The sequence below is a fragment of the Rhea americana genome, unplaced genomic scaffold, assembly GCF_003343005.1.
Source record: "Rhea americana isolate MKP2758 unplaced genomic scaffold, rheAme1 scaffold_17, whole genome shotgun sequence".
NCBI lineage: Eukaryota > Metazoa > Chordata > Aves > Rheiformes > Rheidae > Rhea > Rhea americana.
The window spans coordinates 8303946-8323171 of NW_028185816.1; the positions used below are offsets into that span (position 1 = coordinate 8303946).

Consider the following 19226-nt stretch of genomic DNA (forward strand, 5'->3'; position numbering starts at 1 on the left):
CTGGGCCCGCAGGGAGCCGCAAGGAGCCTCGACAGCAGGTGCCAGCGGTACGTACCCGCCCCGCACCCCGTTACAAATATTGAAGACCAAGATTTATCTATGGCCTGGCCASAGGTAAAAAAAAATCTGAAAAGCAAAAAGCACGTTAAAACTCGAATAAACAAAAAGCCTGCGTGATTGTGTGTGACCCAGGAGATACCATATGAGAATCCACCAATACTCTTTATTTAAAAACTGTGTATATAATTCAGTTAGTAACCTTTTCAAGGAGGAACTCAAAAGGAGGAACTTAAGTGTTATGGTTAAAGTTGCCTCTGTTACCTCTTCTCCTAGCTGTTAGCATTATGTAAGTGCTATTTCCACACCACAATCGCAAGTTTCTACCTTACATACGTTGCACAGATGACGAAAAATCACTTTAAACAGTAACAGGAATAAACCTGGCACTAGAATAACTTAAACATTTTTTTTTCCTCCCAGCGAGTGCTCAGGCTAGGGGTAAGCTCAAAGGTTGAAGAAGCTGTCACCTGAAGTAGCACCACTTGTTTGTGCGCTTTGGTAACCCAGGCACAGTGAGGAAACAGTGGCTGAAGGTCCCTGCTGCTAAACTACTGTGTTGGCAGAACCCCACAACAGGGTCTGCAAAGACTATTATATAGAGGGCCTGTTTAGGCCTTTCCCCCTCCACCACAACCAAGTCTCACTTAATTAAGTATTTCACAGAATCAGTAAGGTTGGAAGAGACTTCTGGAGATCATCTGGTCCACCCCTCGACTCAAGCAGGGTCACCTACAGCATGTTAGACAGGGTTGCATCCAGGCAAGTTTTGAAGATCTCCAGAGAAGGACACTCCACAACCTCTCTGGGCAATCAGGGCATCTTCCCAGCTGCTCCCACTTGCGCCACATCGTTTTCTGGGTTATTCCACAGCCAGCAACCACCAGGCAGAGACACCTTGTATTTACATAAAATCAGTTATTTTTCAACTGTAAGWTGAATTTACAGATGTTCAGCAAGGCTTATCCTTTGACAGGAAAAGTCCTACTTAAAAATCAGACTCTTAAAAACCTTAGAAGCAGCTGCCAACAGAACTTCAGGYCGGATCTGAAGGATGGTCACTGAACAAAGGGGACAGCACAGTTCATGTATCTATCAGTACACATACTCAACACATCCTTGCTGCATTAATAAGAGCATGGGTGAAGTGCTGCCTTCTTCAGTAGGATCTTGATAGTTGTCTCTCTCTCTGTGTTTCCTACTGACAATTTCTACAGTCCAGCAGAGCTGGCATACGTAATTCATGCCTTGTTTCCCTCAGTGGCCTCAGCTGCTTCACTTTTTATATTAGTTGGACAGAAGCTTCAGAGCTTTGGGTGGGAGGAACCACTGGCATGAAACTTATTTCAGATGCAAATGATGGCAAGTGCCAGCATTTGCAGTAACACTACATCTGACAGCTTTAGGCAAGGTAGCACTGTACTAAAGGCAGTGTGAAGCAAAGCAGTAACCTTTTTCCTGTTAAAAATACATGCATGCTTCCTACAATAGCAGGAACAGCTGTTTCCCTGATCTGGTTACCTTCTTACTTCATACACACAAAGTTAGCAGGAACACTCCAACTACTGGTTGTGCTTGGATCAGAAGTCACAAGCCTTTGCATTATAGTGCTCAGAAGTTGATGGGATAATGTTGGAATAAGGCACAACGGAGGGCAATACTAAAGTAATAATTATATTTCACCTCTAACAAGGGAGAACCACTCTAAGAGTAAAATCAACACTATCTGTTTCAGTAGAATCAACAAACTGAAGTGTTTTTGTAGATTCTTCAGACCTTCAACTGCTATCACTGAACTAGAACATTCAGATCCTGTTGAAGCATTAGAGCAAGACTCTTACTGTGAAAGTTACCTGTCCTTAAAACACACCCAGATCTATAGCATTGGAAGACTTTAATTTACTGGAAAAACTGGCTTCTAATCTTTTTAACAGTTCGTAAGTTTTCTGTTAAGAACAGGCATTAGGCCTGTTCCCTCCAGTTAATACTGTAAAGTCCTCAAAATGAAAACATTTAAAACTTCGCAGAAGTCTGAGTAGCTGTGAGTTATTGATAAAGGGCACATACTTAAAAAACACTTCTCTAGATGTTTCACTGTAGCAGGGGTAATACTCAACATTTGTTTTTTCTACCTTGTACCACCTTGAAAGATCCAACTGATATATGGCACTAGAGAAAGATGAGCACATGAAGAATTTCGTGTTACATCCTGTGTATAAAAATAAAAACCACACACACTTTCTGTAGTAGCTGTAGCTAGCCAGTAACAGAAGGGTTCTGTTGGAACAACAATACACTGGTTTCCCTCAGAGAAACTACTAATTCTAGATGTCAAAAAGAATAACCTACAACCATGATGTTAGTCACACAGTCAATTTTTTTCTAAAGTCTTGGCAGGAAGAGTCCCAAGTAACACTTTAGAGCAAAGGAGGCAGTTAAGTGTTTATTGATGGTGATGGAAAAAAAAAAGTGATAAAGCAAACAGATACTTCTTTATATTTAAAGTTGCTAGTCATCTGATGTTCTATTGAGCTCCAATTTTTTGATTCAGGTGTAGTTACAAAAATCCAGAGAGGATTTAGGAAAACATGATACTTCAACATAAATTTGTCACCTATGACAAAGTTGGAACAGCTAACATCATATAAAGAAAAACTCAAAACATACGTACAAATTCATACTTTGTAGTCATTGAGAAAGTTTTGTTACCGAGTGGCAGATTATTCATGTATACTACATTCCAAAAGGCATTATCCAATCAGAGTAATTTAGAATAAAATTAAGCTGAAAGACAGATTGTCTAAAAATAAGGCCAGTTTCATTCCAAATTTATGCATTAGATGACCAGAATATTCTGGTACTTTTAGATTAATAAAAATGCACAAGAGCACCTGATCCAACCCAATTGGGCAACTTAAGCCAAACTGCAAGATTCATTTGTAGCAGAAGGTATCAACAGTAGAAACCCATGAGAAAGGACAATAGTATGCATCCTTTTTTTGCAGTCTTGTCTATTGCTAACTTTTAAATGCTTGTATAAAAACAAATCCCCACACCATATTTGCAATATGATCATAAATAGGCAATAGTTTAAAAACGTAATATATGAATACCTCAGGCTATGGAGYTGTTTTGCACTTTGGAAAAAAAATWAAAAAAAGTGAACAAAACTCAAATATCTTTCTCTTCCTCCCTGTCTCCCCCACCTTCCAAACCATGGGAAAAAAAAAGTTATACTGTGATGAATATTAGAACTGGCACCAACATTCATGCTAGTTGCCCTGATGTGCAACAGAAAGTTCATTTACAATAGTCAGAAATATTCTTATGCACTAGCCCCAAAGAGTTCAGCTTCTGCAATCAATAGTTTGTTCCATTTTGAAAAAAAGATCCCATTAGGTATGGCGTGGGCAGCGACCAGAAGGTGCAGGAATATCCAACACTCTACGCCTGTCTTCATATTCATCAGTGTCTGTGGAATCTTCATCTTCATCCACTGCATATTCATTATGATTTGTTTCCTAATACAAGACACATCCATATTTAATTATCATCTTATAATCCAGTTACTTATTAAGCAAGCAATAACAATTGCCAAAAAAATTCAAGTTCATATTATCACAATTATCTGAAGTAGACATACTGTATTCATCAATGTATTCAAACAAGAGCAGTTCCATATGATTATAAATCTTACTTTGCAACAGTGAATTTTGCTAGACTATTTGACCTTTAACACAAAAGACATCAGTTTGCCTTAATTATTTCATATATACAACCATGTAAAGCCACACAATTCAGTACCTTATTCATTCTGGTTTGCTTTTTGATTTGTGTAGACTTTTAATATAAGTAGTTTAAAAACAGAATCATTACTAGCTTTAAAACCAGAGGTAGAGTAACAAGAGAGAAAAGCCATTGATTTTTTACAGTCAACTGAATGGGAGAGGTGACAAATCACAAACATAAGCAAGAGCTAAAGGTGACATTTTCTGTTACAAGCTTGACCTCTGCTGGCACTTTTTGTAATAGCTACTAGTAATGAGACTCTCAGATCCCTTGGAAAACATGTAAAAATGGTGTACATGCCTATCTCTGAGGAAAGGCTCAGTAATCAAAAAAGTCAAAATAAACTTTTAAGTTTTATCTGAATTAGTTATTAAATAAAAGCCATGCTAATAATAAGTATTCTTCTTCAAATATGTAAAACCCCAAAATACTTAGGTTTACTAGCAATTTCCAAACTAAGCTTATATAGTTAACAGTAAACAACATGTTTAACTTACTAAGTTGCTAAGTGACTTCATGAAATTCACTTTCAGTGAGGACTAATGGAACATCAGAAAGACTGCTTCCATTTTTTAATACTTGTCTAACAAAAGTTCTCCAAGAAAGCAGACACACTATTCTTGCTAAAACAGACTGTAGTGTGGTCACACCAAGACAGACTATTTAAGAGAACCATGAAATCCAATGAGGTAATACAATGTCATGTTGCTAGGACCAAATTTAAAAGATATGACTGCTCCTTAAAAAAAGGGAGGGGGAGTAAACACCACTGCTGTAGTCTGCATAAATCTCTGAAACATACCCTGAACAGATACATGTATATATTTATGCACCCTAAGCGGCACTTGCGTTCAGACACATGACAGAATGGTCATGTTCTACCTCCCATTAACCAACAAGGACACTGATCTCACTCATAGCACCAAACTTGAGCTTGATATCAGGCARAGGATAAGGTCTCAAAGAGGAAGGCTCATAGACATTTATGGCTTTCTATGAAAGACAGGATCTTTAATTAAACCGGTAAACATAACATATCAAAGCAATAAGGACACATGACTTCAAAGTACAAACTGCAGTCAAGTTTCCAGACTGACCTAGGCTTAATTGCAGTATGTTTTGTATGGAGTTATCAATTTGAATACTGTTCAGTACTGTAAGGTTGACACTAGAAGTGTTCTCTTGCCTGTGAACACTCCAGAAGCTGAGAAGAATTCATATAACTAGAAACTGTCAAAATTCAAGACTAAGTGATACTTTTAGATTTTTCTTTTCTGAGAAGTGGATCTGAAAAACAATGACTTTCAAGAAAATGTTGGATTGTTGATATTAAAATAGGCAACTATCAAAACTGAAAAAGCATTACAACACTGACATTTAACACACACTGACATATTAGCACAAGTGTTGTTTGCAAACATAAGGTTAGAAGTCTAGTATAAGAACAACCGCATCTTCACCTACCATCCGTGCTGTAGACACCTTGAACGTTGGACACACCATATGAAATCTGGGAATTGTAACATTAAAGAATTTGTCCTTGTAGTAGAGGCAGTGGAAAGTGTAATATCCTTCCATATATCCAGAAGTTGTGGAAAATGTAGTACAGCTGGTGTATTCATAGACTCTCCCTGGACTGATTATTGGAAACTCTCCTGTTGGTAAAACATTAACTCAGAAAAGTAAAGACTGAAGTAGAACTAGTTTAGCATTTTTCTAGAGCACTTGCACTCTACAAGATTCAGATAGATTTTATAATCCAGCAGACACATGAGTGATTCTCAGTAACTACTGATACTAAAAAAATTGAAGTAAGGTCAACTGCCAGGATGTTCAGATTTTCCTTGTAAAGAAACTTTAAAAACAAAACTGATACTTATTTCTTCTTTCCAAGTGAAAAAAAAAAAGGATGTTAATGCAGAACATGCAAGTACTACTCTGTCACTGTGAGGAAGGCTAGTAACAATCTTTATAACACATACATTAAACACAAACACTCTCCATCAGATTCATAAAAGCGATTATAGTTGTACCTACCAACTACTCCAGGACCCTGAACTTCTTCTACGTCACCTTTGGCATTTGTTATTCTCCAGTATCGACTATCCAGCTGACAAGCCTTCTCAGGAAGGGCATCTTTAGACATTTCAATTCTAGAAGCCAAACAACATACTTAACATGTATGGAAGTAGTTACATAATCATTAAGAAACACTATTATCTTCAGGGTACCTCTCTGAAAGTACCCTGGACAAAAAAAGCTAAGGTAAAGCATACTGAATCAGTTGGCAGGATCCATCACCATGTCTCTGCTTCCTTATTGTTATTTATCCCTTTCTAAGTCTAAGTTATTTGTAACTTCCCTTCCCCACCCCATCACTGTACTTTACAAATTACCAGCTTGACTAGTACTTTTACTAAACTCATATCTAGTCAGACATGTAAGCTATGCACATTCAAGTATGTGGCACCTAGATCTATTCATTTTAGTACATCTATGAATGCTGTTTGTCAGTTTGCAACAACTGGTGACTCAAGCATTACAGAGGTCTTTCTCATGTTATGAAAGAGTTAACTCAGCAGTTATTTTTACCTGATTCTGTAAGTGAAGAAATAATGAGGTGGATGTACAGAACTGAGTTCAGGTAGAAAAGATGTGGACACAGAAACAGTAATATCTCCTGTGGTAGCAACACATTCTTTATCATGCACATACCTACAAAGAGGAAAATGCTAACTCTGCAAATTGCTCCATACATTCAAAAAAGAAATCTGTTTATGTATATAGATAGAAAGTAATTAGTTAATCATTAACAAGAACACTGATGCTAAATTTAAAAGAGTAATTTCTAATTTTGCTTTTGGCATCTAAAGCATGTATACAGTGTCTTTGCGACCTATACTTCCCCATCACCTAAACACAGCTCTGGATCTCTCTGTAACTGCATTAATGCTTCTATTATAAGCTAGATATAGAATTTGATCTGAAGTTAACCTCAACCAAGATATGCTTATTTAACAATATGTGTCTTTATGCTATTTGGAAAATAAACCTAACAACTAACTAAAACAGCAAATTCATTTGGAGATCTAGAGTTTGAGTTCTGTAGCACGCAGTACGACACAATTAGAGTTCCTATTTATCTGTACTCACCCCCTTCCCTCCCCCAAAAAATCATAAAAGCTTAAAAGTGCATGATAATATAAACACCTCAATAAGTCCTGTTTATTTACTTATTCAGAGTGTTGTTTTAGAAACTAGTTCACTCAAAAACCTGTATTTTTATTAACTCAGAACAGTCCTACAGTTGCAGCATACTTGCAGGGAACAAAAGAAACATTTTTGTCAGCTAAGTTTCAGGTCACTTTTATTGTTAATTTCAAATCCTGTTAATACAAAGTTACTAACTCCAAGGGCTTCTAGTTTTAAAAAAGTTTAAGCCTTGCATTTATAGCTGTATCTCAAAAAAAAACTTTCACACACTTTCTCCTCTCTCCATCATCAGCTTTCATATCAAATACCCACAGCTAGTTATTTAGAAAAAGGTTATCATTCTAAAACAAGTATCAGCATCTCTCAGTGAAGCTTTAAATCCTAGTCACAATACCTGAAAATTTGGTCTCTGATGATAGGATAACCACCAGTTACAACTTTGTTTACATAGGATGTAAACCATTCCAAGTAAGAGGTACCTAGATGCCAAAGAAGAAACGTGTTCATAAGGACAGGCAAGATTACCACTATGCATGTTACAAATGGATTAGAGTATTAAGACTCACTTATCAACAAACTGAAGACCATCTGGAGAGACCAACCAARAACTATGAGGTAAGAGGGCATACTCTAGACGACACATTAAGCAGAAATATCTCTTAACTAAGTACTTCACATTAGAATCAGTCTTCAAATGCTGGTGTCTCATCAACTTGTTTCTAGATCACAACTGTGTTGCTATGATTTGGAAAGATGACAAGTACTTGTATAGTTATTTTATAGATAAGCTGCTCCAATATAATACCAATATTCTACCTACTAAAGGCTGATAGCCTATGAGTGGATTTACAAACTTAGTTTTGATACACAAGTCCATATGAATGGAGTTTGAGATGCCCTGAACTATTTCAGGATTCAAGATTAATCCGTTCAACCAAGTGGAATACATTCAAGTATGATTTCATCTCACCTCACCACTGAGTCAATTCCATAAAAGCAACAACCTGGAGTAACAATAYCAGCTCATCACAGAGTTACTTTGAAATATTACATCACCCTTAAGTGGACAGCAGCAATTAACCAAACTATTACTCTTGAGCTCTTGCTACATTTTTCCTACATTGATCCTAAAGCACATAATGCATTCTGCTATTAGACCTTTGCCAAACAGATTGTAGTCTGACTGCTTCATTTTGAAATGAGTTCACACAATCAATCAACACATAGCCACTCAAAATTGACAGGAAACCTTTCTAAAAGTTTAACTGCCTTCAACCCAAAAGAGCAATGGCAGAGCATTATCTAATGTGGTTTCCCCACTGTTACTTTTATCACATATACACTAAAGAAGCATGCAAGGCTAAATCTTTAATATTAATTTCAGCACCAATTAAAACACATTTGCTTTCCACTGCTTGAAAAAGAATTAATTTAGATGTTGCCACAGTTACTGGATTCCAGGTAATTAACTAACAAAAATCTAAACACTACTCCAGTCAATGTAAATGTCAGACATGATCAGAAAGGATTAATATACAACCAAACAATTACAGTTTTTACCTTCCCTCTTTTATGCTTTGAAAAAATGGAGTCATCCAAATCAAAAAGAATCGAGAAAGGCTTTCTTCTGCTGCTACGATTATAGTTGATTAGATTTCATTAAGGAATACAAATTATGCTGAACTTCTAACATGGCTGCAAAAACTACTGGAAAGTCTTTCTGCCTACTTGATGCTGTATTTAATAACTGTTTACATCACTCATGACAGCCAATTTAAACGTTTTGCTCAACTTGTTAGACAGGTTAGTATGCTGAATGATTTGTATACAAGATACAAAGAAGGATGAGCCTGTATAGAGAAAACTTGAATCTTATTCCAAGTAACCACTGATGTTTTGAAGTTGTACAAACAGCACAGAAAACTTAGAACACTTCTACTGTTCAAGTCAACTGTACTGTGCAATTCTGATTTGCAAAATAGTGGTATGCATTTTCTAAACAATGCCATTGAAACATTTTGTAAAGTATTTTATTCCAAAGTGTTACCTGTAATGAACATATCAATAGCAGATGGATTGCGAGCCATTTGGTCCTAAAAGGGAAAGAAGGTTACTGATATATTAAAAGGAGATTATTAGACTTTCAAGGTAAAATTCAACACCTGAAACGTAACATAGCGAATGTTTTCACTATATTCTCTAAAACAAAATTCTAGCTTCTTAATACATCACTATACTCCCAATCAGATACTCAAACACAATACAAAACACAAATGCCTGTCCATTTGAGGGCTGAGTTGATAATAAAATATGCAGATTGGACATTCCACTAAGGTTCATGCACCTAAAGTTAGATTTAATGTGTCATTTAAGAAACAAGGCAAAAAAGTTGCCTTAAAACAGACAAAGGCAACTTGAAAAACCTCTCATAAATACTATATTCTCATCTGCAACATGGTGGGCTATCCACAGATGAACAGATTAACCTTTCAAGTTCAAGCATTACACAGAAGGTTTAAATGCTTAGCATAATACAAAGGATGTTAAGATATCCCTTTAAAGTGTCCCATTAGCAAGATGTTCCCTAGAAATTTCATTCATTGTTACATGCTTTGGAAACAAATAGTCAGAAACTCAGCAGCAGGAAGAAGATTCTTAAANAAAAAAAAAAAAAAAAAAAAAAAAAACACCACAACAACAACAACAAAAACACACACACACACGAAACTGTGTTCCTGCCCCAACCCTGACCCTAAGTTCCCATTTAATGTATTTAGGAGAGGAGATATATACAGATAAGAATCTACCATAATGGAAAAGCCATTCTTTTAAGAAAGAAGGACAGGAGTATACATTTGCTATAGTTTCAACAATTATTGTCTTCCGATAAGAATGAATGTTGCCACTATCACAAACCTCCAAAAGGTAGTATAGCCTACTACTTCATGTAAATTTATTTCACTTATTAACCATTCCTCCTGTGGGTTTGATGACAACCTAAAGAACAAGTAACTAAAACTAACATATTCACCTTGAGCCACACAAAGTATTTCAGCTGTCTGATAACATGCAAAGGGATCAGTCATTCAAAAAGTACATTTGTAAGTATAAGCATATCTTTCTTACTGGACATTGATAGAAGATCTCGTATTTATTTCGACCCTCCACACTCTCCAAGGCCATGTATTGGCTCAAGCCAGTATGAATGCAAAAAGTAAGAGGAAGGCATTGTTTCAGACCTAGCCTCTGTTGAAAACCTCCAGCAGCTGTATCAATATCCAACAGGTCTTCAGAGCGGTAGTGGTTGGACAGTGCCATACTTCCCATTAAACTTAACAGGCAAGAAGGGAAGAGAGGAAAGAGGAGGAAAAAAAAAAAAAATCAACAGATGATACTATTTACAACACAAAGATAGCATTAAATCTGCTTTGTTGTCAATGCTCTAGATGCTTGTTAAGTCTAGATGAAGTTCAACTCCAACATCTGCTGCAGATCCAAGTTAATAGTTCACTAACCTTTACAGAGGAATTATGGTAGCTCTAAGAGAAGCACTTCACTGTTCACCTTGCCCATCCTAAAGCGAAATGCAGAGACTTTACATCTAACTTCCCCATAGGATTGCTGCTATCTCTAAGTCACTAAAACCCAAAGAGAGCTATCTGACCAACCAATTCAAGCTGGTTGTGGTCACTGTTAACACCACAGTGTTCTTGATACAGCAGTTACAAAAATATTCCTAGGGTCAGAGTAAAACTGACAGGTCCTCCAATAATTTTTTAGTAATGTCACTCAAGCATAGCATGGACAAAGTAGTAATCCTTGTCATGGCTTGTACAGAGGCAGCTAACCTTCCTGACTTTAAGACATGCACTAATTCCCCTCACAAGATAGACAGCCACAACCGTCTTCTCCCAATTCAAGAAAACAAGCCTGTAATGCACAACTCCCCACCCACGCTCCTTTCTAATTTGCCTTTCACTGACATTCCCAGACAAACTCCTGCAAATGATGAGTTTTTACTGGTATTATGAAAGCAGTGACTCAGACACAGGTTGCCACATGTCAGTATGGTATAGCTTGCTCCCTTCTAGGACAACAGGTTCCATTCCTCTCATTTTTCCTTATGCAGTCTTGTATGGAATTAGCGTGTTCTACAGCCTACAAAGCAATGCTAACAACCAGCCTGAAGTGGCCAACAGTGACAACCTGCAAGATGCATCCATGTCTAGTTCCAAATCTCCTCCATTTTTGGCACAACACAGCCATCCCAGCAGCTCACTGCATAGATTTCCCCTACCCATACCTGATCTTTACAGTAGTCATCTCCTACAGTAGAGCTCAGAATTGCAGAACTAGAAAACAAACCTGTCCCCAAAGGTAAGACATCACAYCTTCTGTTTGCAGTATGGCAGCCTTTCTTCTCTAGAGTCCCTTGTGTCAGACCTAACTGCCCCCCAGTCAGTGCTTCAGCAACCAGATGTGCCCACCAGTGTGTGCACTCCTTCCCTCACTGCAATGCACTACATCCCACTGGCAATGTTCAAACTGAAAGGAATGTCCAATTAAAAGCACATATCCCCAGTTGCAGACCTTCCACAGGCACATTACTCATCATAGTAGCAGCTTACAGGGAGCAGTGTACAGAATGCACAATCTGTAGAGCTGCATTTTGATCACTTCCAACCTAAGCTCACAAGCCACATTTTGCATACATTAATATAGTAAGCTTTACAAATCATATTTATATTGATAAAAGCTATTGGAAAGACATTCACTGATCAGTGATAGTATGTTTGTGCTTGACAACTATGACTAAGTCTATCAGGGAAGAGAAGGAAGAGTTTTCAAAATAGAACAAGATGTTATTTACATCTAAGGTCTAGAGAATCAGGGCACCTATCTTCCCTCTAAAGTGTCTCCTGTAAAACACACAAAACTAGAAGTCATCTTTATGGTTGCATGTAACTGTTTCCCATATTCTTTCTGCATATACAATACTAGAATTAGTGGAAGCTGCACCAAGAAGTATTCTTCTTTACTAGTGAAGGCTACAAATATGGCAATACAAATGCATTGCCTCTACAGAGACAGYGATGATTTGCTCTCACTTTCCAACTTTTTGCTAATGTTTGTGACACTTCATCAGATGTCAGCTTGCTAACAAAGGGCTTTAACAAACTCTTTTTATAGTTACAAGATATGAAACCATGTTTACTCACTTGTCTTCTAAACTTAATGTAAAAGGAGTTTTTAAATCACTGATACAGAATGAAGTTGCAAAATCTTCTATTTAGAAAACCTGAATTTGCAGAACTGATATTTCAATTCTATTTAAAGTGACTACCTGGTTTGAAAGCTAGTTTCTTGACCATTTTAAAGAAAAATAAAAATTATTCAACCCTGAAACTTGTAAGGCCTGAGAGACTAATATACTCAGGTAATTCAAAGCAAGACTTCGGGATAGACACTTAATTATACTGATGTAAACTGCTAACTTAGAATTTTGAGAGATTTTTTTCATTGAAAGGAAACAGGAGTGAAGTGTAAGAGTAATTTGAGCAATCAGAAACCTATCCTGGATTTTCAGTTATTTCTGAGAATGGAACAGATTCAGTTCTGAAAGTGCCACCTCAAATGGTCACTCATTTAGGTACAATGCATTTAGTACTTCATCTGTCCTGCAGAGACATTTTTTTATCCTTCTTTTTAATAAGCTATTTAAGAAATACCAAGTGAATATGAACTTGATACATAGTTTTAGCTCCTTACCCAGGAACAACTAGCTTCTGTCCATTATGAATACGAAATGAACATCGATAGTCATCAGGAAGTTTGCAACCTATTTGTGCTTCCACAGCATCTAGATCTTCCTCCTGCACACTCTCTGTGCACAAAGAGAAACATGAGAGCATTAGGTGGCAGTTTTAGAGAGGAAATCAAGAACTGCTGCTCCTAAGAAACACTAAAATTTAATGCTGCTTCATAATTCTGCCTCCACATGCCCGGTACACTGTTCCTGACAAAGAGGGATATTAGATTTTTTATTAAGATACTTCCTTTAAAACTATTTCACCAGAGCTGCATTCCTAAAAATAAGGCAAAAGCTGGATATATTCTTACCATATTAGCATATTTCCAACTGCTAAGGGAAAACTTACTCATCTCAAAGCTCTTTAGGTAGCCCATCCCAGTAACCTTAGCATTGTTTTGTTTTTAACACCACCACCAAAGTAAATACAAAAATATACATTTCAATAACAATATACTTGCATACGTATTAAAACAAATCTCTTAGTCTAATAGTCAACTTTCTGCAGAAGACTGATGTAAAATTGAAAGTGCAAGAGCTATTTTTGCCTTTATACACCATGAACACCAAAAAAGCCCACAAACTTCCCACAGTAACGAATGACAAAAGCAGTAAAAACATCTTCATCTCCTGATTATGCAGAGGTAAAGACAAGAAACAGAATTACTGGGGGAAAAGAAAAATCTTAGTTTCTTCTCAGAGAAGAGATCTACCTTCAGAGAATCTATGGATCACTAGTAACTAGGCAAGGACCATGTATCTGCTCTGATTTACTCACTGACTGGAAGGAAAGGAAGAATATCTACTTGATACCAGGGCTCCAGTAACTGATGCATAAACCCAGGATGGAAGTACTATGAAACTTAACAGAATTAGCCAGTCTGCTAGAGGAAGTAAGCACGATACCATACCTTTCAAAGAACCAATCATCCGAGGACACCGCTGTCCTAAGTATTTTTCTAAGTCATCCCAGGCTTTTTTCAGTGTAGCATAATAGCGGATATATCTTCCTAGATCAGAGTAAGTACTGATGAAGAGAGCTTTCCAGCTCTGATTTCGTTTAATTTTCTCCTCTCTAGGTAGAAATGAAGAAAGTAAATTTGAGTTCCAGCCTAAGAAGCCTGATCGCTAAAACAAGAAGTCAGTATTTTTTATTTGGCAGAAATAGTACACACAGGATTACTCCAGGAACACTTAAGTCACATGAAGCCACACACATTCAATTAATTCTAGCACCTGTTCAACAGCAACTTGCAACAAAAATCAGGAAACACTTTAGCTAGTCAGTATCAGACCAAACTTCAGAAGAAGGAGTGCTTCTTCTTATTAAGCCTTAGAACTGGTAAATGACTAAGTCAGATCACACATCACATATACACAGGGAAGACCTTTATAACTGTGTTTCTCGATCAGCTGCATGAGGCATGAACTCCTCTAGTTACCCAATAAGAAGAATTAAGGAGCAAAACAGATAGTTAAGTGAGAATTCTGTGCACTGATAAGAAACTGGCTTTCTAGAAGGAATCACTGGATATATAATTCTTCTTGCAGTCGTAACAGCAGACTAGAGGAAGACAGGCTGCCAAAAAAGAGCTAGCTAACATGTGACAAAGGATGCCTGTGTCTAGAAGTGTGGTAGCCCTTAAATCTTTGTGTAAGGAATGTATTCTAATTCCTCACAACTCGTATCAGCACTCTGGAKCTAAGAGACTTAATGCAGCTTGATCCCCCTCAATAAAAATGTAACAATTGAGAAGTCTTCATATCACCTTAAGATCTCTTTTAGCACTAAGAAGGAAAGAATAACCTTTCTTAAGGAAGAGTAGAAAGCAGAAAAAAAAGTTTAATCTATGAAATTAGGTAAATTAATATAAAAAACAAAGTGTTAAAGAAAAACCCAAAGTGAACCACGTTTCAGCAAGTGAGAGAAGTGTCAGTATATTTTCACCCTGCAAGTATCACTTGTAGAAACTACCTGTGTCTATGATTACTTCTTCTTGACTACAGAGACGCCAGCACCTCAGTAATCAACRTGAGAGCCAGTTCTCTTCGGCAGAGCCCCAACATCCTCATTCCCCCCACGCACACACCAAAGGATGAAGTACTCAGTGTGAGCTTCCTATTTCCTTACCTTCTCTCCCTTGCCCTTCACTACATCCTCCTTTATAGTTCCAGTTTTAGTAAGGATACCATTTTATATTTTTATGCAGAGAATCTGAGAAAACTTAGCCTATTCCACCTAGTTTTGGGGCTCTGGAATACAATATGCAAATACCAACAAWCAAACAAGATGACTCCTGCTATTGTTTTCTTGCCATTAACTCTCTCCCCACAMCTTCTGTTTTTCTGAATTTACCATCTCAAGAGGAAACTCTTACAAATTGTGTTGCATCTTTATAAGATCGATATAATCAGAACATTCATTGTACATGCAACTTTTCGGATTGATCTTTCTGTTTGCTGTTAATTTTGAATAGAGTCCATATAACATATTATAGGTCACAAGCTRTAAGTCTGGAGAAGTTTTCCTAAATTAACTCCTCTGCCCACTACCCTGCTTATATATTCATGAACACTTCTTGTCATAAGCTGTTCTGCTCTCTAAGGCTATTTTCACAATAAAAGGAGGAATAATCTGAACAAATGAAATATCTGAAACAGCTTAAGTAGACAAAAAGTGGTAAATTTACAATCTAAAGAGAAGGATATTGTTTAGAAGACAAGATGTAAGAAGATAAAAGCAGTAACAAAAAAAAAAGTGTTGTCAATTCACTTCAGTCAATTCTACAAGCCTTCTCMACTGTACTTGAGAAAAACATGCTTGATTAGCAAAGATGCGGGCTGATACCTTTATAGTTAGCTTCCRTTTAACAGACATTCTATGTTCACTGCAAGTAATAAATAAATAAATAAATTTTTAAAAAGGCAAATAAGATTTAGAAAAGCAGGAACCTCAAGATAGGCTTTCTGAAAGGATCACATGTAAACCTTTTGACTCAGCCTAGTGTCTCTTTCTCCTGCAAAATCAGTTCTCAGAATATCACTTTCTTCCATTTGGTCTCTGATAAGGTCAGGCTACACCTTGTCTTTCAACCTAGGCATTAATAGGGCATCTCTTCTCTATCTATCCACAAAACTTCACAGTAATTTCTATCCTCATGAAATCTTTCTAGAAAATTAATATTTTTGATACCTCTAACTCTTAAATTGGTGAATAACTTCAAGTTTGATGATGAGTTACTAGAGGTAATGTGTACACAGAACAATAGCATAAGTCTTATTTTCTTACAGAAAAAAAGGCTTTAAACAACCACACTTACTCTGAAATAAGCCAGTATTTCTTGCAGTGTCTTTTCCATAATGGATCATGGCTTGATAGTTGATTTAATCTTCGACTTAAATAGCAGCAACTATAAATATAAAATAATTAAGCTTGATTGCAAAAGAGCAGCAAAATAAACAGGGATAAATATAGACATATATTATACATTAGAATCATGCTTACAACAGTTAAAGTCTTCATTATGAGTGTATAAGCTGTGAGCTAGTCTCAGTGTTCTAATATACACATGACTTCAAGAACCATCAGCAATTAAGTAATTTTGTAAAGCAGGTCACACTGTTGATCTACTCAATTGAAAGCATGATCTAAAAGATTCCAGAATAACACTCTGCCAGTTGCAAGCATGCTAGTACCTTACACTAGCTGTTTGGATTTTAATCACTTCCTCATCAGGATCACAAGACTGAAATAGGTTTTTCACTGTTGCCATATCACTGAAAGCTCAATCGGTAAGCTCCAGAAATAGTCTGACTATTAGAAAGTTATTTTCCACTTTATTTAAATAATTAATTTCACAACAGAAAATGCAAAATCCAAGAGGAGGAACACAAAAAATGGTACATCTGGAATTAAGAAAAACAAGGTCATATCTGAAGAGCCAGTTGTGCAAACATGTATAAGCTCTTGCAACTGCATTACAGGTAACACCACTGCTTCAGGAAGTTAWTCATATGCTGCATAGTGCAGCATTATCACAAATGCAGTATTAAGAAAAACTGTAGGATATAAGATGTGGAGTCAGCTCTCAGAAATCACTTAAGTTGATCCTTCCTTTATGTAAGGAGATAAAACAGCCAAGTTATATTCTTGATGCCTGTTAACTTGCTCTTCAAAAGCATTGATGGAGATGCCATAACCTACAGGAGGTTATTCCAATATTTACTTTTATAGTTAAAGAGCTTTTCTTGACTGTACAACTTGATACAACATAGCCACATAGTCCGTGCATTTCAGTAAGTTCATATAAACAGGCAAAGCATCAGCAAAGTGCAGAACACTGACAAAGAGAATGATTATGTTATTCAAAGACTCAGACTCACAGAATTCAGGAGAAAAGATAATAGTCTCATTCACTCTAGCCTGAGTAACAGAAAACAAGAAATGTTCCTTGTGTTCGAGTCCAATATTCAGTTATGCTTTAAAGAAACTTCCAAAAAGATACCATCAATTTTGATGCAGCAAGAACACTTCCTCCAGTAGGCAGCTTGTTCTAAAGGTTAATCACAGCCATTAACACACTTTAACATCCAAATTCCACAAGCAAGGTTACCAAGCCTCAGCTTTTAGTTTCTGCTTCTTGTTTTTTCAGTTTAGTTCAGAAGTTGGCAAGTAAGAAAGATCAATAATTTAAATGGACATAGGTCCATACTGTAATAAAGATGCCTCCGAATCCTATCTTTGATAAGCCAAGTCAGCCAATGTCCAGAGCTGGAGAAAAACATTTCACACTGAGACTACAAAATTATTCATATGTACCTGTTCAGTTCAATCGCTCTATTATAAACTTACAAGCCTAAACTTACAAACTTAAATTACAACTTAAGTATTAGTATTCCAAAATTAATCTCAATAAATAAAGCAACACTCCTGTATGCACTTATCACCTCAGTGATACCAAGACACAAATGCATTCACTTCTATTATCCTGCAAATTCTAGTAAGTCATATTAAATCAACTTTAACTCTCAAATCTTTTTATTCACCATCTCCCATTGGCACGATCTTGCACCTTTTTCTGTTCCCCAGAATTAAAACTCACTTGTTAAAGTGGGTCAGCTTTACCACAATATAGATCGTCTGTATGACTGTGTTACCTTGAAGCATTTGTAAGTTTTCGTGACTTCGCTTTCAAACAAAAAGCTAGTCAACATTTTTATTAATGGCTTGCCAGTAGAATGTAATAGTAATCCCTACAGAACTCTATTGGAAACTCTATTAGAAACACCATTATTCAACACTCATCAACAGTAAAGTCATGTCAGCTTTTCCATTATTTAAGGGCCACCGCGAGGCTGACTTGTAGAATGCCAGGGAAGCTGGAATGTTTGCGACAGAGTACATACAAGTCACTGAAATGTAAACAAGCTACAGACTTCCTCAATTCATGCTTTGTGGAGTACAAACAGCCAGTTACACAGAACTATCTATCATCACCCCTGCTTACATGGGATCTAAGAAGTATTTAGTTGTCTTTACACAAGAAAGCCCATCTCCTTTCTCCAAATACAGAGCAGAATTAGGTAACAAGCTTAATTGTCTTTACTACACATCAGCTATTAGTACATCTACACTGGATTTACACAATCATTAGTTCTTCCTTTCCTTATGCTTACTCTCCTCCTTGCTCTTACCTTAGACGATTTTGCCTTAGAAGATCTTTCCTAAAAGATCTAATGTTAATTAAAAAAATTGATAATATTGTATTTATTTTCATTCTTACATATTCCTCCTCTTTGATTAAACATTGTGATTTCAATCACTGTCAGTGCATTTATCAATGAACCATGATATGATCTGAGCTGAAAAGATACATCCTCACTGCAAGTCTTAACTCTTTAGCCATCTCGCAACCTGTCCAGCTTATGACTTTCATTCATGTTTTTTTGCCAGAAAAGCCCTTCTACTTATTYGCATCTGAGGAAAACTGAGCAAAACTAACAGCTCCATCAAATAACTGAATACAGGTACTGGGAACAAGACTGTGCTTTGTTTRCTAATAGTTACAGAGAAGATCCAGAAACACTGATTTTACTAATTCAGTTATTAATTCATCTCTAAATTGAAATTTAGGTACAAACAAAAACACTCTATAATAGGGGAGAGAAAAGAGGGAATAGTCCCTTCCGCTTAAAAAATAATGAATTTAAAAATAAACAGCCTTCAAAGCGRACGAGGCTTCCAGCGCCCCGAGCTCTCCGAACCCGCAGCCGCTCCGTGACAAGCCGGCCCCCCCCCCGGCGCCGACAAGCGCCCCGGGCACACCCTGCGCTGCTTCTCCCTTGACCGCGGCCCGCG

General features: G+C 36.8%; 1 protein-coding gene across 1 annotated transcript in view; it reads right to left on the reverse strand.

Moving 5' to 3' along the window:
• Positions 1-2487: 2487 nt before the first annotated feature.
• FBXO3 (F-box protein 3) overlaps positions 2488-19226 on the reverse strand; it is a 20461-nt gene continuing 3722 nt past the window's right edge. The window contains exons 3-12 of the mRNA XM_085300993.1: positions 16189-16278; positions 13780-13943; positions 12829-12943; positions 10186-10390; positions 9107-9152; positions 7454-7538; positions 6439-6561; positions 5884-5999; positions 5311-5501; positions 2488-3578 (exon numbers count right to left, since the gene is read on the reverse strand). Of these exons, the coding sequence (XP_085157119.1) occupies positions 3453-3578; positions 5311-5501; positions 5884-5999; positions 6439-6561; positions 7454-7538; positions 9107-9152; positions 10186-10390; positions 12829-12943; positions 13780-13943; positions 16189-16278 (1261 nt within the window). The 3' untranslated portion in view covers positions 2488-3452. The remainder of the gene's footprint in view (positions 3579-5310; positions 5502-5883; positions 6000-6438; positions 6562-7453; positions 7539-9106; positions 9153-10185; positions 10391-12828; positions 12944-13779; positions 13944-16188; positions 16279-19226) is intronic.